This window comes from Sceloporus occidentalis, unplaced genomic scaffold, assembly GCF_023333645.1.
Source record: "Sceloporus occidentalis isolate IW3139 unplaced genomic scaffold, rSceOcc1.0.p SCAF_2, whole genome shotgun sequence".
NCBI classification, from domain to species: Eukaryota; Metazoa; Chordata; class Lepidosauria; order Squamata; family Phrynosomatidae; genus Sceloporus; species Sceloporus occidentalis.
In genome coordinates this window covers 269,334,271-269,359,224 of record NW_028316982.1, presented here as the reverse complement: position 1 = coordinate 269,359,224, position 24,954 = coordinate 269,334,271, and the positions used below count along the sequence as shown (strand labels likewise).

The following is a 24,954-nucleotide window of genomic DNA, read 5'->3' as shown; positions in this document are numbered from 1 at the left end:
ATGCAGGTGAAACATCAGGAATAAATTCTTCTAGAACATGGCCACATAGCCCGAAAAACCCACAAAAAACTAGTTATCCTGAATAGTTGATGGTTTATATGGTTGGAATTGAGACTCCAGATGTTGTTGGTGGTGTTAACTGCCATCACGTTGACTTCAGCTTGTGATGACCCTGTGAATGAGAGACCTCCAAGTCACCCTATCATCAACAGTGCTGCTCAGGTCTTGCTAACTCAGGGTTGTGGATTCCTTGATAGAATCTATCCATCTGGAATGTGGTCTTCTTCTTTGCCTATTGCCTTCTACCATAACAAGCATTATTGTCTTTACTAGGGAGTCTTGTCGTCTCATAATATGGTCAAAATACAGTGTGACAGAAACAAAATGGTGCATGTGTGCATGGTGTGCCGCATGCACGAGCCCCTTTATTGTCAATGGGGCTCAACCATACACTATTTCCTGTAGACGGAGGGGTCCAGAATGGACCCCCGTGTAAAGCAATGGTGCACTGTACAACAGTCTCAGTTTAGTCATCTTGGCTTTAAGGGGAAATTCATGTTTGATTTGCTCTTGGACTAATTTATTTGCCTTTTTGGCAGTCCATGCTATCCATAATACTTTCCAGAAGTTGGCCTCCAGATGTTGTCAGGTTGGAATGACCACCATTCCTTACCATTTAGTTGTGCTGGCTCGGGATGCTGGGACTTGCACTCCAACAACTGTCTAAAGGGTTGCCTCATTCCCCACTCTGGTTTATCTGTAGGATGGAATTCTTTAGAGATTTTAAACCCAAGGAACGAGCTAAACCAGAGGGGTTTTATCATGAAAAGAAGGTTAAATGGAGGGATGCAGCAACTGGGATGTTCATTCCTTATCAAAATGGAGGGAGGAAGAGGAGGGTAGATGACAAGAATGGGGGAGAACAGGTTCCTATGGTGGTCCCACTGAATCCTATGGTGAGGATGAAGGTGGGGGAAATTGCACTGGTCTAACAACAGTGAATCTCTTGAGGTCTTCCAAAACTGATTCTCACATTCATCTACATATCATCTAGTGCATCCAGCCTAACCTGGATATGAAGTACAGCAGGTTGGTAGAAAACACTGGATGTACAATCACAGTTTTTAAGTTCTAAGTATAAGAGCTACTCTCCTTCCAACATGTCTGCTACTATACACCAGAATCCTATATGTCCTGACACAGTGTGATGAGGCAGCTAAAAGGCCAGTGCAATTTTAGGCTGCATCAATAGACATATAGTGTCTAATAAGTTAACATGGCAACATGGGCAGGCTGGAGACACCCAGCTTCTGCTGTGCCTCCTTTTTTTTTGTTTCCTTTTTTCCTGCATAATTCTAGAGTTCTCCTGCCTTGATTTAATTTAAAAGCAAAAAAGAAAGAAGGAAAAGGTAATCGGGGTGTTTGGGAATAGCAAGGGGCAGGGGGACAGGAGAAGAGCAGACAGTGACAGCACATAGAAACAGAGTTGGAAGAGACCTCAAGGGCCATCCAATCCAACCCCATTCTGCCATGCAGGAACACACAATCCAAGTACTCTTCACAGATGGCCATCCAGCCTCTATTTAAAAATCTTCAAAGAAGGAGACTCCACCATACTCCAGAGCAGCATCTTCCACTATCGAACAGCTCTTGCTCTCAGGAAGTTCTTCCTAGTATCTCTTTTCCAGTAGTTTGAATCCATTGCTCCGGGCCCTACTCTCTGGAGCAACAGAAAACAAACTCCATCTTCAGTATGTTGTTCCTAACTGCCTTCAAGTCGATCTCAACTCATGGCGACCCTATGGATGAGACATCTCCAAGGCCCTCTGTCTTCCACTGCTCTGCTTAATTCCTGCAACCCCATAAAACCTATAGTGACCTCCTTAATATAGTCCATTCACTTGGCATGCAGCCTTCCTCTCTTCCTCCTTCCCTCCACCTTTCCCAGCATTATTGTCTTTTTCAATGAGTCCTTCCTTCTCATGATGTGTCCAAAGTACGACAGCTTCATTTTGGTCATCTTGGCTTCCAGAGGGGAAAAAATCATATCACCTCTTAACCAACTCTCTTCCAGGCTAAACATACCCAGCTTCCTAAGTCACTTATTGCAGCGGTTTATGGTTTCCAGACCTTTCACCATTTTGGTTGCCCTTGTCTGGACACACCCCAGTTTGTCAACATCCTTTTTGAATTGTGGTACCCAGAACTGGACACCACACTTACAAAGTGAACACTTTGACATAAGACAACAACAGCCATGTGTCTGGTGATCGCGCAGTTGCCCTGTAAGTGGCATTTTGCACCTGGGGACTTGCATGATTGCAAAGTCATTGATGGGTTTCCCCTGTGAATGAAAAGGGATGAGTCAGGGACAGAGCAGTGCAGGGTCAGAGGCAGCAGCATGCAATGAGTACCGCCAAAGCCACTCTTTTTCTGGTGAAATCATGATTTAAAAGCTATGTGCAGTAATGTCCTCCCTCAGACATAAGTCCACTTACAAAGACTGAAAGCCCCAAGAGGATTTCAGCCATGTGACGATGCTCAAACAGGAAACCAGCAACAAAGGATTTTACATGCCAAGGAAGTCAAAGTAACTGCACAACAAGAAAACCACAACAAGAAGACAAAAAAGGTGCTGTTGGTTGGGGACTTGTTGCTCAGGGGTACAAAGACACCCATGTGCCAGCCTGGTAAATGAATCTGAAAGTGTGATGTCTTCGTGGCAGACACATCTGGAATGTCACTGAGAATTTGCCAAAACTTTACAAGAACACAGGTCAGTACCCCTTTCTCCTCATTCATGTGGATATCAGCAACACAGCCAAAAATACATGTGAGCAGATCACCTCCGAAGTTTTGTTCAGGAAGCTAAAGGGGAGTGAGACACCGGTAGAATTCCTGCCAATTCTGCTAATGAAGGACAGGTCTACTGGGGATAAGAAAAGACTAAAAGCAAATGACAGGCTAGTGAAGACAGGAGAAACTTTGCTTCTGGGACCACGGTGTTCACTTCTTAAACAGAGGACAGCTGGCTATGGATGGGTTGCATCTCACAAAGACTGGGAAGAATGTGTTTGGTAGTATGTCTTTCACTAAATAATATACCATGGGCAATCCTGACCTTGATATTCAAGACACAACCATAAATATAATACAATTACTAACATGGCCCCTTCCAGAAAAGCCAGCCTGGTGTAGTTGTTTGAATGTTGGACTGTGACTCTGGAGACCAGGGTTTGATTCCCCACTCAGCCATGAAAGCCACTGGGTGACCTTGGGCAAGTCACACTCTCTCAGCCTCGGAGGATGGCAATGGCAAACCCTCTTGGATGAAATTTGCCAAAAAAATCCCATAATAGATTCTCCTGAGGGTCTCTGTAACTCAGAAATGACTTGAAGGCACACAACAATAACAAGAAGAAGAAATGACATATCCATTGGCATGACCAAGGCTGTAAAATGCCCATTCGATACATATATTGCCATCTCCTCCAAGGTACTTGTCCATATATTCTTAGCTTTGGAGTCCCATTTTAAAAGAAAAGTGGGATATAAATCAAATAAGTTGCTGTTGCATACAATACAACTTGACAAGCTATGTGCTTGTGTTCATCAGAAAGTACATTTGGACCTTGCAAGGGCTCTTTCACATGGAGGAGGCAAGCATCATTAAAACGTGATTAAATCGTGCTAATAGCGTGATCAGGGGGAAGGCTATCACAGTCCTGTGCGCTTCTCCCATTCGTGTCATGTGCGTAAGCTGTAATGGATATGTCATTGGGGTTATTACCCAATGACGCGTCCATTACAGTTTACACATGGGACACAAATAGGAGAAGCACTAGAAGGTGTGATAATCTTTCCCCCCGATCGTGCTATTAGCACAATTTAATCACGTTTTAAGTGAAAATGTCCTTGGTATCTGCTGGGATTTGATTCCAGGATCTGCCATGGATACCAAAATTTGTGGATGCTTAAGTCCTATTAAATACAATGATGTAGTAAAATGGTATCCTTTATATAAAATGTCAAAATCAAGGTTTGCTTTTGGAATTTATAAATTTGTTTTAATACTTCTAAGCCGTGGATGATTGAATCTGTGGGTAAAATATCCATTGATGCAGAGGACCAACTAGTAGCTTACCCACTCAGGACACAAACACAAAATGAAACAGGATCTGCTCTCTGGGGTGAGCATATAGTCCGTCACTTTCCAGCTTCTATTGTAAATCCCATAAGCAGGAAGAAGGAGGGGCTTTCTCTCAATCAAAAGGGCACATACAGCTGGTCCTGGTTTCAGTCACATACATATCCTACTTGTCTCCAGCCAAAGGCCCATCTAGCTCTGGGTTGCTATGCTGGCTGTGGGATCCTGGGAGCTGAAATCCCCAAAGTAACTTTTCCAAGATCTGAGATTACCTCTCTGCAGCCAACACACAAAGACGCTCTTCCCATGCTAGAGCAAGAGATTTTACTCCTGAACCTAGGTTTAAGCATCCAGTCTCAGCATGCATTAAAAATAGGTTTTGTTGCTCAAATTAGCCAATGTGTTTGTCCAATATTTATATGGCATCCTTCGGGAGCTATCAAAAGAAAAGGAAGGGCAATTAAATATAATCGTAAATTATGAAATTAGAGCCAGCGTGGCATAGCGGCTTGAGTATTGGGCTATGACTCTGGAGACCATGGTTCAAATCCCTGCTCAGCCATGGAAACCCACTGGGTGACCTTAGACAAGTCAGCCTCAGAGGAAGCCAAAGGCAAACTTCCCCTCAACGAATCTTGCCAAGAAAACCTTACAGTAGGTTTGCCTTAGGGTTGCCATAAATTGGAAATGACTTGAAGACACACATCAGCAACAACAATGGACTAAAAAAGAAGTGTGCACATACTTGTTGTTGCCATGTGCCTTCAAGTCATTTCTGACTCATAGTGACCCTAAGGGGGTTTCTTGGCAATTTTTTGTCAGCGAGGAAGTCTTGCCTTCCCCTGAGGCTGAGAGCATGGGACTTGTCCAAGGGCACCCAGTGGGTTTCATGGCTGAGCTGGAAATCCAACCCTGGTCTCCAGAGTCCTAGTCCAAGACTCACATCACTACACCACACTGGTTCATATTAAATTTCATATTAAACACATAAACAGTGGGAGAGATCCTGTAATGCACATCATATCATAAATATTCTGCAAGCAAAATTATACTGCGTCTGTCTTCCAGTTCACCCTGTCCCTGACACATTGTTTAACTGCTTCACCTCATCATATAGAATCATAGAATCCTAGTTGGATGAGACCACAAGGATCATTCAGTCCAACTCCATTCTGCCATGCAGGAATTCTCAATCAAAGTATCATCGACAGATGGCCATCCAGCCTCTGCTTAAAGATCTCCAAGGAAGGAGACTCCACCACTCTCCCAGTGAGTGTGTTCCACTGTCAAATAATTCTTACTGTCAGGATGTTCCTCCTAAGGTTGAGGTGGAATCTCTTTTCCTGGAGCTTGCATCCATTGTACTGTGTTCTAGTCTCTGGAGCAGCAGAAAACAAGCTTGCTCCATCCTCAATATGACATCCCTTCAAATATATAAACAGCTCTACCATATCAACTCTTAACCTTCTCTTCTCTAGGTTAAACATACACAGCTCCCTAAGTCTTGGCTCATAAGGTATGGTTTTCAGACCCTTCACCATTTTAGTCACCCTCCTTTGGACACACTCCACTTTCTCAATGCCCTTTTTAAATCGTGGTGCCCAGAACTGGGCATAGTATTCCAGATGAGGCATGACCAAAGCAGAATAGAGTGGCACTATTACTTCCCTTGATCTAAACACTATATGTCTATTGCCGCCTAAAATTGCATTTGTCTTTTTAGCTGCCGCATCACACTGTTGACTCATGTTCAACTTGTGGTCTACTAGGATTCCTAGATCTCTTTCACACATAGTCTCCTTAAGCCAGGTGTCCACAATACTATATCCATGCATTTCATTTTTTCTACTTAAATGTAGTATCTTACATAAACTTTCATAGACTTGGTATGGTTGCTTGGACCAAGTCTCCAAAAGCTTATGCTACAACTTCTTTTGCACAGTTAGTCTCAAAGAAGCCAGCATGTTGTAATAGTTGAGCACTAGACTAGGACACTAGGAGACCAGGGTTCAGATCCCAGCTCAGCCATGGAAACACGGGGTGACTTTGGGCAAGTCGCAGTCTCTCAGCCTCTGAGGAAGGCAATAGCAAACCTTCTCCAAACATATCTTGTCAAGAAAACCCCATGATAGCCTTAGGGCTTCCATAGGTTGGAAACAATTTGGAGGTGCATAAAAACAGCAAGATATTCAATGGAGTCCTACAACTGCTGAGCAATCCAGTTCCTAGATGTTGAACGTAAGCTACAAATAAACCCAGAGAGAGTCTTCAGCCAGATGACTCTGCCATTAATTCCATCTTGGTGCAATTTTTGCAAAGCCGTGGATCAAATGAATGGCTCCCCCTGGACCCCAATTGGTTTTCCAGATGGGTCGCAGCCCCTAAGCTGTCCCTTGGGCTACATCTCTCTCTTGCCATCTTTACATACTCCCTTCCAGGGGCAGCAGGGGGTCCAGGGAAGGATGCTCCTCCTGCAGAGACTGTAAATTGACAGCTGCAGCTTATGCCAAGCCAATCCCCTGGGCAGCGTCATAATAACAAGAGGAACAAAAGCTGCATTTGCCTGTCTCTCTGCTGTGTGGTTTGGAGAACGGATGCCTTTTGGGGATCTCTGTCCCCGCCAAGCTAAAAAGGCACTTTTCTCCATTTTCTGATGGTTTATTTTCAGACGTTGAGGTGCCAACTCTGGAACGGGAGAGATCGTCTGGTGCTTTTGGAAAAATGACCCCCAGCTGGTAACCTTTGCTGTGTCTCAGTGATGCTCATCTTGACCTAACAGGTGAGGATGGAAGGGATGCCCTTCCAAACAGAGGGAAGGCTTCAAGCTAGCTGGAAAAGTGTATTTTCTTATATGAGCTTGCTAAAGCTTTGAGATCTGCACGGGAAGCCCCTTCTCTCAGTCTCAAGGGACTTCTTGGTGTCTGCTCCCTTCTACTCTCTCCTGATGTCCCTCTATGGGCAAGCGAAGATTTTTCCATTGCTAAGGATTGACTTTTTAAAAAGCTTTTAAATCAATATTCTGCTGTATTGCATTTTTTATATTTCCTTTTCATTTAATATGTTTTAAATAGTTTTAGTTATATAAAGAAGTTATATTTTAGCATTTTTTTTTGGCGTTTTTACCTATAGTTCTTGTTGTGTGCTTTCAAGTCATTTCCAACTTTGGCACTCCTAAGTTGAACCTATCACATGATTTTCCTGGCAAGATTTGTTCAGAGGAGGTTTGCCATTGCCTTCCTCTGAGGCTGAGAGACTGTGACTTGCCAAAGGTCACTCAGTGAGCTTCATGGCTGAGCTGGGGACCAAACCCTGGTCTCTAGAGTTATAGTGCAGCACTCAAACTGTTTGGAACTGTTTCTGTTTTTTAAAAATCTGCTTTGTGTCCCACTTCTCAGGATCTATTTGCTCTCTTTCACACTACACAATTCTAGCATGTTGATGCCGCTTTAGAGGCCATGGCTCCATCATATGGAAGTTTGGGATTTGTAGTTTAGTGGAAGACTTAGATTTTTCTGCCAGGGAGCTCTAGTGTCTCCCCAAACTTTGTTGTTGTTGTAGTTGTTATATGTCTTCAAGTAATTTCCAACTCATGGTGACCCTAATATGAACCTATTATGAATTTTTCTTGGCAAGATTTGTCCAGAGGGGGTTTACCCCAGAGGCTGAGAGAGTGTGACTTGTTCAAAGCCGCCCAGCAGGTTTCCATGACCAAGCAGAGATTCTGAACCTTGTCTCCAGAGTCATAGTCTACATCAGCGGTTCTCAGCCTGTGGGTCGCGACCCCTTTGGGGGCCGAACGACCCTTTCATAGGGGTCACCTAAGACCATTGGAAAACACATATTTCCAATGGTTTTAGGAACCAAAACAAAAATAATTTTAGGGTTGGGGATCACCACAACATGAGGAACTGTATTAAAGGGCTGTGGCATTAGGAAGGTTGAGAACCACTGCTCTACATCATTTTTTCCTTTCTCCTGTTTAATTTTTAGCTCCTTTGCCTGATGAAGAAGCCAGCGGAGCTTCAAAAGCTTGCATCATTTTGTGCATTTTGGTTGGCCAATAAAGGTATCACTGTTTCGTGGATTTTGGATGTTATTGTATTTTGCTGTATGTCCAACACAGCTACCCCTGGGTAGGCTAGCTGAAAAAGGGATGCCGGACTAGCTGATCCCTTGTTCTGATCCGCCAGGCTTCTTCTCAGCTTTGATATATATTTATATTCCAAACCAGGATGTATCAGCTTGTGAAAGAAGAATCCACTTATGGAACTAATGACAGTGATGACAACATGAGTCTGGACCAAAGGAGCAAAAGGCTTCCCATGAAACTATTCAGGGAGTCTTGCCATGCTGAGCAGATCCTTCAGACTCTCAACTCCTATCGGCGGGAGGCCATCTTTACCGATGTGGTGCTGGTGATGGACGGGCAGGAGTTTCATTGCCACCGGGCCACTTTGTCAGCCAACAGCACCTATTTCCAGGCCATGTTTGCTGAGGGACTAGAGGAAGGCTGCCAAGGCATTGTCAACCTTCAAGCAATTCATGCTCCAAGCATGAGCCTTGTCTTGGACTATATGTACAGTGGGGATGTCTCCATCCAAGAAGACAATGTGGAAGGACTCCTTGAGCTCTCCAATTTGCTCCAGATCCCCAGACTCAAGGACGCCTGTGTCGCCTTCTTGGAAGGCCAGCTTCACACATGCAACTGCTTGGGCATCATGAGGTTTGCCAGTTCCTTCTCCATCTCCTCCTTGGCTGAGAAAAGTAAGAGGATCGCCCTAGAAGGTTTCATAGAGGTGTCTCATCAAGAGGAATTCCTGGGGCTTGATGCCAAGGAACTTGTAGTATGTCTCTCAAGTGACTGGCTGGCAGTCCCCAAGGAGGAGGTGGTCTTTGAAGCCCTGATGAGATGGGTGCGCCATGATGTGGCTTCCAGGAGAGGGGCTCTGAAGGATCTTCTGGAACATGTGCGGCTCCCTCTTATGGACCCTCTGTATTTGCTGGAGAAAGTGGAAGGGGACAAGCTCATCCAGGAGTCCAAGGAGTGTCTCCCTTTGCTGCAAGAAGCTCACAAAAGTTACATCCTGGGCACAGAGGTTGGCTCTCGGCATTGTAGACCCAGAAGGTAAACGTGCTCATTATCTAAGAATTTCATTCCAACCATTTCTGTCTGCTTTCTGTTATTGTTATGTGCCTTCAAGTTGGTTCTAACTTACATTGATCCCATCCTAGTCATTATAGACAGCCAGCTTGTTGTAGTGGTTTAAGCACTGGAGTATGACTCTGGAGACCAGCATTCAGATCCTGTCTCGGCCATGGAAAACCACTGAGTGGCCTTGGACAAGTCATATTCTCTCAGCCTCAGTGGGGATTTGAACCCTGGTCTCCTTGGGCCCATTCATATCATGCAATTATAGCACTTAGGCCCCATTTTAACTGCCATAGTTCCATCCTTTTTAATCCTGGGAAGTTCAGGGAAGGACATTTAGAATTTGCAGCCAAAGAACTGGAAAGCCTCACCGAACTACAAACTAGGCTACAAGATTCAGAGGTAGCTGTGACAGTTAAAGTGGAATCATAGTGTTATAATTATGATTTGTGACTAGGCTCCTGGAGTCCTAGTCCCAAAACCAATACATCACACTAGTTCTGTCACAGTCTAAGGGACTTACCAGTTCCTTTTCTTGCTCCAGATTCATGGAATTAGCTGAGATGATCGTTGTGATTGGAGGCTGTGACAAGAAAGGCTTTCTGAAGCTCCCTTTTGTGGATGTGTTCCATCCAGAGAGCAGGCAGTGGAAGCCATTGTCCAGCATGCCTGGATATACCAAATCGGAATTCGCAGCTTGTATCCTGAAGAATGATGTCTACATTTCAGGTGAGTGAGCCCCAGAGAAGACCATTGTTGATGCCATGGAAGAGAAGATACTCAGCCAGGGTGGGAAAGTGAGGTTGGGGTCCACATGGAGCCGTGAAAATGTTTTTGTGGCCCTCCTCAACCAGACTCCATTGACCACCCTTTTTGGAACCAAAAAAGTGGGCAATGAATTGCTTCTCAAGGGCCGCATCTACTCTGCAGAATAAATGCCAATTGACTCCACTTTAACTTCCATGGCTCTGTGCTCTGGTATTCTGAGATGTGTAGTTTTGTGAGAGATTTGGCTTTCTCTGTCAGAGAGCTCTGATGCCATAGTAAACTACAGATCCTAGGATTCCATAAGATGGGGCCTTGACAGAAATTCCTGAAAGCTTCCAGAACTGCTGCCACACTGCAGAATTAATGCACTTTGACACCACTTTGTCCCGTTGCATTTATTCTGCAGTGTGGTCGCAGCTCTGGAAGCTTTCAGGAATAGGCCTGCATTTTTTCAGGAAGTCATCTCTCAGCCCCACTCTGTTCCACATCTGACATAAATCCATTTTATTTTAAAACACAAAGGGATTTTCCTGCTATTTCTTTTATTTGCTTCTAATGTTCTGTCATTTTTAGCCATTCATGAAGCTCCACAACCATATATTAAAAGTGAACTAGCTCCTGACACTCATGGTAGTGTTCCCCAAGAGTATCTATGGGGTGTGTGTGTGTGTGTGTGTGTGTGGAGAACCAATGAGGGTGTTGCCCCCTCCAAAGAAGAATTCTACTCTCCAGCAAACTTCTCCTTCAGTCCTCAATTTCCAGCATTGAAATAGCTTAAAACTATCAATAAGAAATGTGAAGTTGAAATCTTTCATGGCTGGCTCCATAGTTTTTTGTGGGTTTTTTGGGCTATGTAGGCATGGTCTAGAAGAGTTTATTCTTTTTTTGGGTGGTGTGCCCAGTTCTAGAAGAGTTTATTCCTGACGTTTCACCAGCATCTGTGGCTGGCATCTTCAGAGAAACCTCCTCCTCCCACTGCTTCACCCCCAGTATTTATACACCTTTTATCTTTCACATTCTTCTCCCCCCCATAGCACTTCTGGCTTTGGTTTAGGTGCTGCTCTCAATGATACTCTCTCTCTCTCTCTCTCTCTCTCTCTCTCTCTCACACACACACACACACACACACACACACACCAGCATGGTGTAGCAATTTGAGCAAGCTCAGGGTTCAATTCCCTGCTTGGCCATAGAAACTCACTGGGTGACTTGGGCAAGTCACACACACTCAGCCCCAGAAAAGCCCATGAGAGGGGCTCGCCTTAAGGTCACCATATGTTGGAAACAATTTAAAGGCACACAACAACTATATACAGCGCGCCCGTGCCATATGCAGGTGCACTAAATGAAGCTTTCATCTTATGCAGAAGGTTAAGACATTAGGAATTGATCAGATCTCTGCATATGGACAGGTCCCACTGTATCAACACACACACACACATACACATAACCTCCATCATCATCATCAATTTATTTACAGTTATAGACCAAAATATAAAGTACAATTAGTTACACCAAAAATTCATCAAATTCATGAAGCCTAAAACTCATAAAACATACATACATACATACATACATACATACAAATATCATATTCATTTCTGGAAAGGTTTATGATGAATTCCCAAAGTAATAAATAAATAAAGTAGGCATTCTAAATCTAAACCTAATGATCCTGAAAAACCTAGTCTAAAAATCTTAAATTTTAGCACCCCAAATTTGCCCACAAGTAATAACAGCAGAGGCACAGAATCTGGAGACCTTCTCTGGTATTTGTGTATCTGAATCATCAAGCAGTAATGTTAGGTAAATTTTTTCCGATCTGCCTGGGAAATCCTGTAGGATTGGGCTGATTAAATCAGAGCAGATGCCTTGCTAAAATGGGCAGTATAATAAAAAAGTAATACTGTATATGTTCAGAAAATAAAATGACTGAAAGAAGAAAAAGAGAGTGAGAGGGAAGGAGGGAGAGAAAGACATAACTACGGTAATACACAAAAGGATTGTGACCACTGCCTCCCATCCTGACTGTAATGAAAAGGAAAATAAAAAAGAGAATTACAAAAACTATTATTGTTCAACCATTATTAATTGGTGGTAAGTAATAATACTAAAATGACTAAAAACCATAACCACTGATTCTTACATTGATAGATTGCCTATTGCTCAAAAAAATCCATAAGCGGTTTCCAGTTTTTAAGGCGATCTTCAGTTGGCTTCTCCTTGAAAGCCCAGGTTAGCTTGGCCATTTGCGCTAACTCAGCGACCTTAACAGTCCATTCTTCTTGCTTCCCGTGTTTTTAAATCCTCTGGCATCCATATTGTGTTATGTCTTTGCTTTCAAAGGTGGCCATGTCAACACCAGAGACGTCTGGCTGCTGAGTTCCCAGTTGAACGTCTGGATCAAAGTCGCAGCCTTGCAAAAGGGCCGATGGAGACACAAAATGGCTACTCTTTGCGGGAAGGTACCCCTGTTTACTTACCATCAGTTCTTCCTGATGTTTCTAATGTTCTCTTTTAAAAAGCCTATCTGAATAAAAAGGTTTTAGCCAGTGGCGTCACTAGGGTTGGCATCAACCAGTGCGGTATCTCATGGTGCCACCCCCACATTGCCATTAGGCATTACATAGACATAATTAGACATGTAGGCATTATTGATAATTAGACATGTATTAATTAGACATTATTAATAATTAGACATGTAGGAGTCATTGCTCCCTCAGGGAGACAAGAAAGAGGGTGAATTGAAACACAGCACAGTTGTTCTGTTCTGCATCACAGCACAACTCAACAACATTTCCGATATGACTTTATTTGCGCAATTGCGTGCGATAATCATTCGTGCAATTATTCACCATTTCCACTTAATTTGTGGGATGCTTTAAATGTGCTTTAATTTATTTTTAATGCTGAAATTAAACCCAGTGTGATAAACTCCCTAGTGGCATCACTAGGCGCCCATTGACCCCCTCCCATAAGTCACCATCCAGAATCCCTAGTCATGTTTTTTGTACCAAGGATGTTGACAAGGATGAAAGGAAAGTGTTAGCTTCCTGAAGACAGAGTTGAAAAGGAGGAGGTTCTGTCAAGAAGAAGAAGGTGTTTTAATATGATTTAGGCAGTTTGTTTGGAACCTGTGCATAGTACTTTCCTTGTCATAGAAGGGCTTAAGAAACAATAAGCCTAATGTATCTTGCTTCCCTCCCATTTTTCCAACTGCAGATTATAAGTTTTGCAATTGCACATTTTCGGTGAGATACTACATGCGGTGGCTTAGTAGTTAAGATGCCAATTATGATGATTGGAAGATCAGAAGTTTGGCAGTTTGAGGCCCGAGTGCCGTATGATGGGGTGAGCTCCTGTCGCTAGTCCCAGCTTCTGCCAAACTAGCAGTTTGAAAGCATGCAAATGCAAGTATATAGAGAGGTACCACTTAAGTGGGAAGGAAAATAGGGCTCAGTGCAGTCATGCTGGCCACCAGAGCAGTCCTCAGACAATGCTGGCTCTTCGGCTTAGAAACAGAGCTGAGCACCACCCCCTACAGTTGACTATGACTAGACATTCATGTCAAGGGACTACCTTTACCTTTTACTACATGCCCCATCTCTGAGCTGGAATCTTTATGTGTATGTTGTGAGAGAGACAGATGGACAGACAGACAGATGGATGGACAGACAGTTCAAACTCAGTGAACTTCCTATGTGGAAATTTGTATTCTGGCAGCTTTCTCCAACATTCAAAGATATAGCCATGTTAGTCTGTAGAATCAGTATGTAGAGTGATCTTGTAGCACCTTTGAAACTAACTGAAAGAATGAAGTTGGCAGCATGAGCTTTCATAGATTTCAGTCTACTTCCTCAGATGCTTTTGGACTCAGATGCTTTTGGTTTCTCCAGCATCAACACTCTCACTTTGACACCATATTATCCCACCCTTTTGTGCCCTACTCTCTCTGTCTCTACATCCAAAACTGCATTCTCTCTGCTTATTGTTTGCAGATCTATGCTGTGGGTGGCTATGATGGCGTTTACCGCCTGGCCAGTGTGGAATGCTATGACTCCTTCTTGAATCGCTGGGCTGCCGTGGCACCTTTGCCCGTGGCTGTGAGCTCAGCTGCGGTGGTCTCCTGCCTCAAGAAGCTCTATGTCATTGGGGGTGGTCTGGATGACAATGCCAACACAGACAAGGTAATGGACATAACAAGGCAGGGGACAAGACAAGGGCAGGGAAAATGGGCCACAGACCACATGTGGGCAACAGCACCCACTATTGTGGCCATTAAAGCCCTCTACCATTCCCCAAAACCCACAACTGAAAGAACTACTGTGGACCCTTGGTATCTGCTGGGGTTTGGCTCCAGTATCCTCGGTGGATACCAAACTCAGTGGATTTTCAAGTCCCATTATATACAGTGGTGTAGTAAAATGGTATCCCTTGTATAAAATGGGGAAAAAAAATCAAGGTTTGTTTTTTGGAATTTATGTTTGCTTAAAAACATTTTGAAGCCATAGATGCTTGAATCTGTGGATAAAAAATCCATGGACACAAAGGGCCAACTGTATTGGTGCAATTTTCAGGCATTTTTTACCTGGAAATTATACAGAATGTGGTGATCATCTCGTAACAGCAGTAGAAAGTGATGCATCACATCTGGAGGCCAGGAGGGAATGGGGTGCAAGGAAACATGATAGAAACACACAATCATAGAGCTGGAAGGGACCACAGGAGCCGTATAGTCCAACTCCCTTTAGCCATGCAGGAATATACAATTGAGGCGTGGGACAGAATGCCCAAAAAGGTCAGACTGCTGGTGCCTGTTTTTCCGCCGGCAGGAAGCTGCAGCCACCAAACCACGCGGCTTGGAAAAAGAACCCATGAAAAGCGGGTTCTTCTAAAACCGCAGTGGCGGCAGTGTAATGAGTGTGCCACTTGCGCACTGGTTATGTAAGTATCACACGGTGCCATGTGGACGCCGCATGGTGCTTACGTAACAATGGTGGTGCCCATGTAAGGCGCTGCCATTGTTATGCCCTCGTCACGTGCTAGGGTTGCGAGGCGTGTGGGCACTCTGCCCTCAGGCAACCCTAGCACATGATGAGGGCATCGCAAAGTGCCCGTATGTACCGGGCCTAAAGCACTCTAAAAGATGTCCAGCCAGCCTTCTCTCCAATTCCAACACAGGAGAATCCACCAAACTCCAAGGCAATCCATCCCACTATCAAACAGCTTTTACAGTCAAGAAATTCTTCATGTTTAGTTGGAATCTCCCTTCTTTCAACTTCAATCCATTATTTTGTGTTCTAGTGTCTAGCAGCGGAAAACAAGCTTGCTCCATCTTTTACATGATGTTCCTTCTGGTATTTAAAGATAGTTATCATATCAATGTGGCATTGGTGGCTTAGTGGTTAAGAAGCCAATTCTGACAATTGGAAGATCAGAAGGTTGGTAGTTTGAGGTCCAAGTACTGCATAATGGGGTGAGCTCCTGTCACTATTCCTAGCTTTTGCCAATGTAGCAGTTTGAAAGCATGCAAATGCAAGTAGATAAATAGGTACCTTTACCTATCAAATCATATCAATCCAAGAACCAGCATGCTGTAGTGATTTGAGTATTGGACTACTACTCTGGAGATCAGGGTTCAATTCCCACACAGTGATGGAAACCCACTGGGTGACCTTGGGAGAGTCACAAACTCGCAGCGTCAGAAACCCCCGTGATAGGTTTGCCTTACTGTTGCCATAAATTGGAAATGGCTTGACAGTACATAACGACAACAACTATTTCACTTTCCTCCCATATGGGACTACAGCTGTGCCCCTTCTTGGACCTGAAAGATCTGGCCCCTGCACAGGCTTGACTTGGGCTGGCAACACTGCCAACCTTGTTCTGCCTTGGTATAAAACTGGCACACCAATGTGATTCCTAATACACTGCAAATACTGTTTTTAGAATTGTTCCAGAGCCCAAACCTCTTTCAGGTTTTGGATAGTTTTTGGATAGTTCATTTTAAAGGAATTATCCAAAGTGCTGGACCTAGGTGTGGGAAACAGGGTCAGCACCTTGAAAAGCATTTGTTAAAGTCTAAAACCTGGAGTGAATTAACTTCTCCATTGACGTGGGAACCATCAGTCTCTGCTGGTATCTGTAGTTTCTGATTATACCTATTGCTCATTGCTTCTTTGCTCTCCCAGGTCCAGTGCTATGACCCAGAGGAAAATCAGTGGAGGATGCTGTCCCCTGCCCCTTTCAGTCAGCGATGCATCAGTGCTGTCAGCCTGGACAACTTGATTTATGTCGTGGGAGGGCTCCTGAATCAGATCTTCAGCTACAATCCCCTGAAGGATACGTGGACCAAAATGGCATCATTGTCTGGACCCCTAGTAAGGACAATGTCATGGAGCCATGAGGGCAGGGGAGGAGAGAAGGAGACTTGGAGTAAACCAGCCATGCATTTCTTCCCCCCAGTAGCAAGAACGGAACAGCTTTCTGCAACTAAATAAGGTTTCTGAAACAAAGAAAACTTGGGTCTAAAGCAGAGTGAGAATGTATGCAGTTCCCCAGATGTTGCTGGACTACGAGTCCCAGCAATCTGAGTCTACATAGCCCATGACAAGGAATGCTGGGAGTTGAAACTCAACATCTGGATGGCCATATACTTCCCTGTTTTTGTTCTGTTTGCTTCTGGGGTCACCAACTTGGAGACATTTCAACATCTTGTGGCTCTCCAGATGATGTTGTCTTGCAATTTCCAGCATGCCTAGTCTGCATAATAAATGGGCAGAATGCTGGGTGTTGCAGTCCAACAACAGCTGGAGGGCCACTTGATTCTTGCCTAAACCCAATGGCTAATACCAACTAGAGCAGACCTAGCAAATCAATGGGAGCTTGGTAAATTTACCTTTCAGGCTCCACTGATCTAATGGATTTACTCTAGCTGAACTAATAGTTGGATTGGGGCAGTGTGAATTATTTGGTGAATGGATTGTCAGCTTTAGTTCTGATTCTTGAGCTCCGCATGTACTCAGAGGTACCCTGTTCCTTAATTCAAAATCTTTGCCTTTTGCACTTGGCTTTGTTGGGCAGATTGTGGGGATTCTTGGAGGAAAAAACCCAGAGTTTAGCAATGTTACCTTTTGGACTACCACAATCCCCCAGTCCTGAGATTCTGAAGGAATCTGGGAGTTGTAGTCCAAAAAAAAAAAATCACTGTTTCTAGTTCGGTAAAAAACAAACATCCCAATAAAGCTTCACTTTGGGATGTGTTTGGACAGCAATGTCAATGGTTCTGCCATCTTTCCTCAGGTACTTTCTAGGATCTACTGTGTGGGCCACTTGCAGGCCTATGTCCTGCCAACTAGACATTCCAGTTGACCCATAAGCTATGCTCACCTAGGTCTGTTTGCTCAGAATTAAGTCCAGTACTCTTCCCAGTATCTTTTTCTTCTTTCAGGAGAGCTGTGGTGTCACCATCTGCGATGGCAAGATCTACATCCTGGGAGGCAGAGATGAGAATGGGGAAGGAATGGACAAGGTCTTTGCTTTTGACGTAGCTACAGGGACAGTGGAACCACAGCCCCCTCTGCAGCGCTGCACCAGTTACCACGGTTGTGGGACTATCCTCCGACACACAAGTAGATGATGCAGTGGCTATTGATCTCCTTTCCTCTCCATTACACTCCTTGTACCCCTTATCCACCTTGAAAGGGAACCAAAATCAGATGCCAAAAGATGCACCTTTCCCCTGCACTTTCTGGCCATCCTTGTGCAAAATGTGCTCCTAATGTGATGTCTGATCTTCTCCACATTCTCCCCTTTCCTCCTCTCATCATTTTCTTTATTTTTCTGTCTTCAGCAATTCCCTGCCTCCTTCTCATCATCATCATCATCATCATCTTCTAGTCCTTTCTTCATCATCCCCTCTTTTTCCTCCTCTTCTGAGAGGTGGCATGACTACACTCTTTAAATACCTCAAGACCTGTCACAGAGAGGAGGGGACAGGCTTTTCTTTGTTTTCCCAGAGGGCAGGACCAGGTCTAATGGTTTGAAGGTACAGAAGTGTAACTTCTTAGCTATAAGGCTGGTTGCCAATTGCCTTGGGAGGTGGTGGGGATGTCTTCTAAAACAAATTGGACAGCTACCTGCTGGGGATGCTGGATTGGATGGCCCATGGTGCCTCTTCCAACTCTCTGAGTCTCTGATCCTCTGATTCATTCCTTCTTCATTCTCCTGTCTTTTCTTCCTTCTTCTCCTTCTTTGCCACATAACATCTGCAGGGGAGATAATATCTGGCCAAGACATCAGGATCCTTCTTTTGTGGAGAGAGTGTACATCACATGCAGAGCTTAGAAAACACGTATATATTTATTTATCAATTGATCAATCATGACTTTTTCCCCAAAATGGGACTCCAAGGCAGCTTAAAGCGAGGTTAAAATGAGATAAAGCTAAAACCTTGATGATAGCAGAAAGTGGAAATACCATTAAACATGTTCTCATATTCATGTGCCATTCATTTTTAAGGTGTGAACTCAATTGTAAAAACAATTAAAAAAATAAAGAATAAAAAACAGTGGCCATACTGGGTTAAGGGATTCTAGGAGATGGCAGTCTTCCGGGTTGTCCTATGCCAGTCTAGGAGTCATTCAACATTACATGAGTTTGTTTATGGGAGGTTTCCAAATCAGAGGAGGGCATTGTACAGTCTTCTGGGGTTGTCAGCCAATCCAGAGATCATTCAAGAAGTCAGTAGCCCAAATAAACAAAGCCTTCAAAAAGTGAAAGAGAATCGTAAATAGCAGCCAGCCCAAAGTCAAAAACATGGCTTGTAACCATGAAAGGGGAGTTGAAAGCAACAATCAGCCAGGGAGTGTCTGGGAGATTTATAGGCAGCTGTTTTAAGACCCCAGGTGCCTAACTAGGCCAGCCTCTCCTACTTAATAACCTCTGGGAGCAGTGCAGTCTTTCTTTGTCCCATTGTGGCTTGATGAACAATAACAATTGATCTTCAGAATCTGCAGCCTCCTGATGGGGAGCAGGGCCCCCTTAGCCTCAACCCCCAGCTTCCCAGCCTCAGATAGAGCATCATTATCAGGAGTTGCAGATTCCTAGCAACCTCTCACCTCCTCTCCATCTGAATCATCAGATTCTAGAGCAGTGATTCCCAAACTCTGGCCTTCCAGGTGTTTTGAGCTCCGACTTCCAGAATCCCAGAATGTTGGCCAAGATGGTTAAGGCTTCCAGGAACTGCAGTCCAAAATATCTGGAGTACCAGAGTTTGGGAATCCCTGTTCTATAGGGTAGATTATGACACAGGTGCTGTTGAACTACATCTCCCAAAAGCCTGAGCTAGCACCGACAATGGCAAGGAATGCTGGGAATTATAGTTTAACAATACCTGGAAGGGCACACAATTCCCACCTTGGTGCTAGACAAATAATCCTGCTATGTGGAGATCTTAACTTGATCTGCTATAGGACATGTCTTGAGGTCTCTTCCAACTCTATGATTCTATGATTCTGTGTGAAAGTCCTGAGACTTTCAGGTTGATCACATATGTAGTTTCCTTTGTAGTTTCTACCTTGCTAAATTTATTTTAAGTGTCGCTACAGTTTGCTGGTTATTGATCTTGAAATATCTTTAAGGTTAACTGTGTGAAAGAAGTTGTAGCATAAGCCACATAAGTTGTAGCATAAATTAAAGCTGGATGTAGCATAAGCTACAAAAGTTGTGGCATAAACTAAAGCAAACTTGTTACAAGGGATCTTGCAGCATCTTTGAGACTAACTGTGTGAAAAAACTTCTGAGGAAGGAGACCAAGTCTACGATTTTATACAATTTTATAATGTGCATCCTTGCAGATGCTCATGGATACGTCTGTAAAAAAATATCAAAGCCATTATTATTATTATTATTATTATTATTATTATTATTGGGTGGAGTTCATGGAGTTAGGTTTGGGGGCATAAAAGACCTGAACTCCTGTGAATTGTGTGTGGCCAGATTTCATACCAATCGCCTGGAATGAGGAGTATTTTAATCATGTAGACAAGCCCTTGTGGTCTCCATTGGGCTGTAGCATTGTCCAGCATTGTGCCACCGCTTGTCTGATTTTTAAACGAGTCCATTTTGCGCTGCCTCTCTTGTGTCCCTGAGGCCCATTCATTCCCTGTCAAGATGTTTGCCGTCTCTGTTTAAACCTGTCTCCCTCATTTGCACATACATGACTCTGTCAAAGCACAATGCAAAAGGGCACCTAATCGCAGCAGATCCTGATCCCTTTCCTCCATCCTTGGCAGATTTCATTGTATGTTCTGTCTGTGTTTTAAAAATAATGTGGCCATCCAGCTGGTGAGAATCGATAGTGGACTCCTCAAAAGAGCAGTGATGAGCAGCGTGGAAGGGACCCAGCTGAGGCGAGAGGCGCCTGGTGATTAACGGAGATTAAGGGTCACCCCGGCCATCTGGGAGCTGCTGGAAGACAGATAATGAAGGCTAATTTGGGGATTGAGGACTATTAAATTGGTCTGCCTTGCAGAAAAAGTGCATTGCTACAGGAGGATCAGATTTTTCAGGATTTAAGAATGGGCTTTTCTTACCAGTGCTAGTTCCTCGCTTAGCGAGACAGCCTAAAAGAAACCTCCACTAATCTGTGGCTTTTGAGATATGGTGCCCAACAACTTTGATCAACCCCATTGTGCCATTTTCTGTCAAAGGCAGGCTGCTCTTCCCAAGAGCATGAGTGGCATATTCTGACTCATAGAATCCATAGGAAGCATTTCCTAACAATTTAAATTACAATAGAGAACCAGCATGGTACAGTGATTTGAGTGTTGGACTATGACTCTGGAGAACAGAGTTCGATTCCTGGCTCAGCCATGAAACCCACCGGGTGATCTTGGGCAAGTCACACACTCTCAGCCCCAGAGGAAGGCAACGGCAAACCTCCTCTGAACAACACTTGCCAAGAAAACCCCATGATAGGTTCTCCATAGAGTTGCCATACGTTGGAAACTACTTGAAGGCGCGCGAGCACACACAGTGTAGACACAGCCTTAAAATGATGGACACACCCAACTAGATACTCTGCATAGGGATCAAGATACTGCCCTGAATCTTGTTGGTGTCTTACACATGAGTAAATTTCCATTCAGCCAGGGTGGGTGAAGTGTAGCTCATGGGTCACATGTGATCCTTGGATCCCAAAATGCAGCCTCTGAAACACCCTCAAACCCCTGGAACCCCCAAATTTTGAAAAAATCTTGTTGATTTTGAGGGAATTTTGCAACCTAAATATGGCTAAGGTGACCCAGAAGAACCAGCTGCAAATGTAGTGGCTTAATTCCTCCTCAAGGACTTCATCCCCCTTAAATCCCTCCAAAGAATCAAAATGGCACCCAAAAATGCAATACTGAAATTCAACAGTGCAACCTTCTTGAAGGATGGTGGTTAGGTGGAGAAAATGACCGGCAACTTTTTACAGTTGCCTGCCCCTGAGCTACACAAAGGACTGGACATTTTTGTCCACTGCAGAATGGCCAAAGTTGTGGAATCAGAGTTGTGCACATGGTGTCATTAATTGGACATGACACATAATGGACCTGCACACAGTGCATGGTAGCACATCAGTGCAGATAAGTGTTGTGCACGGTAAGTGTGGATGCATATTCTGTCACACCAACTTCCAGTTTGCTATCAAGACAGTGTTGTGCAACTACAGACTAACTCCAGGAGTGTAAACTTCTTATCTCTCTCTCCAAGGTAATATCTTATTCAGGATTACAGAGCTGCAGTGGACTGTCTATCTTAACATTTGTACTTTTTATTCTTTGGGGTGGGTGAACCTTTGTCCATGTGAGGTCTGCATGACCCTGAATCCATTGCTCTGTGCCCTAGCCACTGGAGCAGCAGAAAACAAGCTTGCTCCATCCTCAATATGGCATCCCTTCAAATATTTAAGTATGTCTATCGGGTCATCTCTTAGCCTTCTCTTCCCCAAGCTAAATATACCCAGGTCCCTAAGTTTCTCCTCATAGGACTTGAATTTCAGACCTTTCACTATTTTGATTACTTGCCTCTGAGCATACTCCTGTTTGTCAATATCCCTCTTGAATTTTGGTGCCTAGAACTGGACTCAGTATTCCAAGTGAGGTTTGACCAAAGCAGAATAGAGCGGAACAATAAATTCCCTGATCTAGACACTATGTTCCTATTGATGAAGCCTATTGACTTTTTTTAGCAGCTGCATCACACTGATGACTCATGTTCAACCTGTGGCCTACTAGGATTCCCAGATCCCTTTCACATGAACTGTTGTCAAGCCAGGTGTATATGCTATATCTGTGCATTTCATTTTTTCCCTTCCTATGTGTAGTACCTTATATTTCTCTGTGTTGAAATTCATTTTGTTCGTTTTGGCCCAGCTTTCTAATCTGTTAATGTCATTTTGAATTTTTATCTTGTCCTCTGGGGTAATAGCCATTTCTCCTAATTTGGTGTCATCTGCAAATTTGATAAACATGCCCTCTATTCCTTCATCTAAGTCATTGGTAAAGATGTTGAGTAGCACTGGGCCCAGGACAGAACTCTGTGGCACCCCACTGGTCACTTCTCTCCAGGACAAAAAGGAGCCATTGATGAGTATCCTTTGGACTTGGTCAGTCAACCAATCACAAATCCAAGAAACCTAAGTTACTTTGGGAGCAGGGACTTTTCAATGTTGCTTATTTAACACCATAATGTGCCATACAAAAGAATGGATGAGGAGAGATTAGTAATGATTTCAAATGAGACTGAACATGGATTCATTTGAAATGTGGTGCTGAAAGAGAATTCTGTGGTTACCATTGACTGCCAGAAAAGACTAACCAATGGGTCTGAGAGCAAAGCAAGTCTGAACTTTCCCTACAAGCCAAATGTCTAAATTGAGACTATGTTGCACTATGGAGGTGACATATCATGAGATAATGTGACTCATTAGGGAAGACAGTAATGTTGGGTAAAGTAGAAGGCAGGAATAAAATACAAAGATTACACTACAAGTGAGTGGACTCTATCCATCCATCCATTCATCCACCCATCCATCTGCATCTCCAGAGGAGATGTCACCCAGTGCATTCCTTACACACCCTCACGACGCCTCCCTATCTACTTACATACCTAATATATTACTGAATACCCTATGCATACATGTGAACAAATAGTTAATATAAAGGAAGAAGCCATATCAAATTATTTGTGTTCTTACAGTGTTGTCCTTTTTGGTTTGTTTTGTTTTTAATGCATAGATTTCTAATGTTGTGGTCAGTGCTCAAAATGGCAGGAAACCTTGGTTTGCCCACGTCAGGTAACAAGAAAATGCTTCTACAATTTGTTTTATGTTCTTGTCACTCAGAATCATTAAGAGGAAGTCAGAGATGAACTTCTCATCATAAAAATAGGTATATGCCAAGACCAAGAAAAAGAGGACACTGCAGCCAACCACCAAAATGACCAGAATTTTCCCCAGTTTCCAGAGACACTGCACGACTCTCCTTGTCTTGGATTTGTTCAAAGCCACATCCACCAGCTTGGCTTCCACGATTTCATGCATCAGTGAGCCGATTTGCACCTTGTTTTCCTGGTCCAGCCTCATGATAGTGGCCTGCTGGACAGATGTCTCCAGTTGAGCCTGGAGATTCTTGATATCCTGCCTTTGGCTTTCCCTGAGCAGGAGAAGCGCTGCAACCTTCTCCTGCAGCTGGGAGGACTGGGCCTTTTCCACATGGTAGTGATGCTCTGTCTCATCCAGCTTTTCCTCCAGGGTCTTCAAGTATTTTCGGACCTCTGCTGAAAGGTACTGCATTTCTAACAAGTCCTTCTCCTGAGTCACTTTGTAGTCTTTGAACAGGGCCACCTGGTTGGAGATTTCTTGCAACTCCTTGTTGAGTTCTTCATTGGCTTTCATCAAGGATTTATTCTGGACTTCCAGCTCTTGAATCTTCTTCTGTGCCATGTCCATCCTTTCTCGAATGTCTTCCACCTTCTTCTGCATCTCCTCCATCATGGCCTTGAACTTGTCCGCAGTCTCCTGCAGGTACTGGTTCTGATCCTTTATGTGCTTGTTCTCTTCCAGCAAGACCCGGTTCTCGGTATCAAGACTGGCTGCTGCTTCTTGCAATTCATTGATTTGACTTCGGAGGTTTTCATTTAACACTGACAGATCCTCCACTGACATCCTTTAGATTGAGGTGGCTCACTTAGACCTGGTTATCTTTTTGTGAAAAACACAAACACAAGTACCATTTAAATGTATATCTACATCTGCATCTATATTTATCATAGAATAGAATCATAGAATCATAGAATAATAGAGTTGGAAGAGACTGCAAGGGCCATCCAGTCCAACCCCCTGCCATGCAGGAATCCAAATCAAATCATCTCCAACAGATGGCCATCTAGCCTCTGTTTAAAGACCTCCAAGGAAGGAGACTCCACTACAGTCTGAGGAAGTGTGTTCCACTGTTGAACAGCCCTTACTGTCAGGAAGTTCCTCCTAATGTTGAGGTGGAATCTCTTTTCTTATAGCTTGCATCCATTGCTCCGGGTCCTAGTCTCTGGAGCAAGTGAAAACAAGTCAGCTCTCTCCTCAGTATGGCATCCCTTCAAGTATTTAAACAGGGCTATCATATCACCTCTTAACCTTCTCTTCTCCAGGCTAAACATTCCCAGCTCCTTAAGTCGTTCCTCATAGGACATGGTTTCTAGACCTTTCACCATTGTACTTGCCCTCCTTTGGACACGTTCCAGTTTTTCAACATCCTTTTTGAATTGTGGCACCCAGAACTGGACACAGTATTCCAGGTGGGGCCTGACCAAAGCAGAATAGAAGAAGAAATTAGCAAAATACTTCAGC

The 24,954-nt window shown here is 43.8% G+C and overlaps 2 protein-coding genes across 2 annotated transcripts; one reads left to right on the top strand and one right to left on the bottom strand.

Moving 5' to 3' along the window:
* Window positions 1–50: 50 nt before the first annotated feature.
* On the top strand, window positions 51–18,952 carry LOC149320149 (kelch-like protein 35). Its single transcript, XM_089513021.1, has 8 exons — window positions 51–2,776; window positions 8,138–8,213; window positions 8,379–9,272; window positions 9,841–10,025; window positions 12,411–12,529; window positions 14,063–14,251; window positions 16,256–16,444; window positions 17,515–18,952. The coding sequence occupies exons 3-8, from the start codon at window positions 8,380–8,382 to the stop codon at window positions 17,701–17,703; spliced, it is 1,764 nt and encodes a 587-aa protein (XP_089369147.1). The 5' UTR covers window positions 51–2,776; window positions 8,138–8,213; window position 8,379; the 3' UTR covers window positions 17,704–18,952.
* A 4,381-nt stretch (window positions 18,953–23,333) lies between these two features.
* On the bottom strand, window positions 23,334–24,276 carry LOC149320148 (uncharacterized). The gene has a single exon (XM_089508282.1). It carries the CDS (start codon window positions 24,274–24,276, stop codon window positions 23,371–23,373), a length of 906 nt encoding a protein of 301 aa, XP_089364408.1. The 3' UTR covers window positions 23,334–23,370.
* Window positions 24,277–24,954: the final 678 nt, after the last annotated feature.

Coding starts and splice junctions, on each gene's coding strand:
- LOC149320149 (XM_089513021.1), top strand. CDS start 8,380: ATGTATCAGCTTGTGAAAGAAGAATCCACTTATGGAACTAATGACAGT. Junction 9,273..9,840: donor CGGCATTGTAGACCCAGAAG/GTAAACGTGCTC, acceptor TTCTTGCTCCAG/ATTCATGGAATTAGCTGAGA. Junction 12,530..14,062: donor TGGCTACTCTTTGCGGGAAG/GTACCCCTGTTT, acceptor TATTGTTTGCAG/ATCTATGCTGTGGGTGGCTA.
- LOC149320148 (XM_089508282.1), bottom strand. CDS start 24,276: ATGTCAGTGGAGGATCTGTCAGTGTTAAATGAAAACCTCCGAAGTCAA.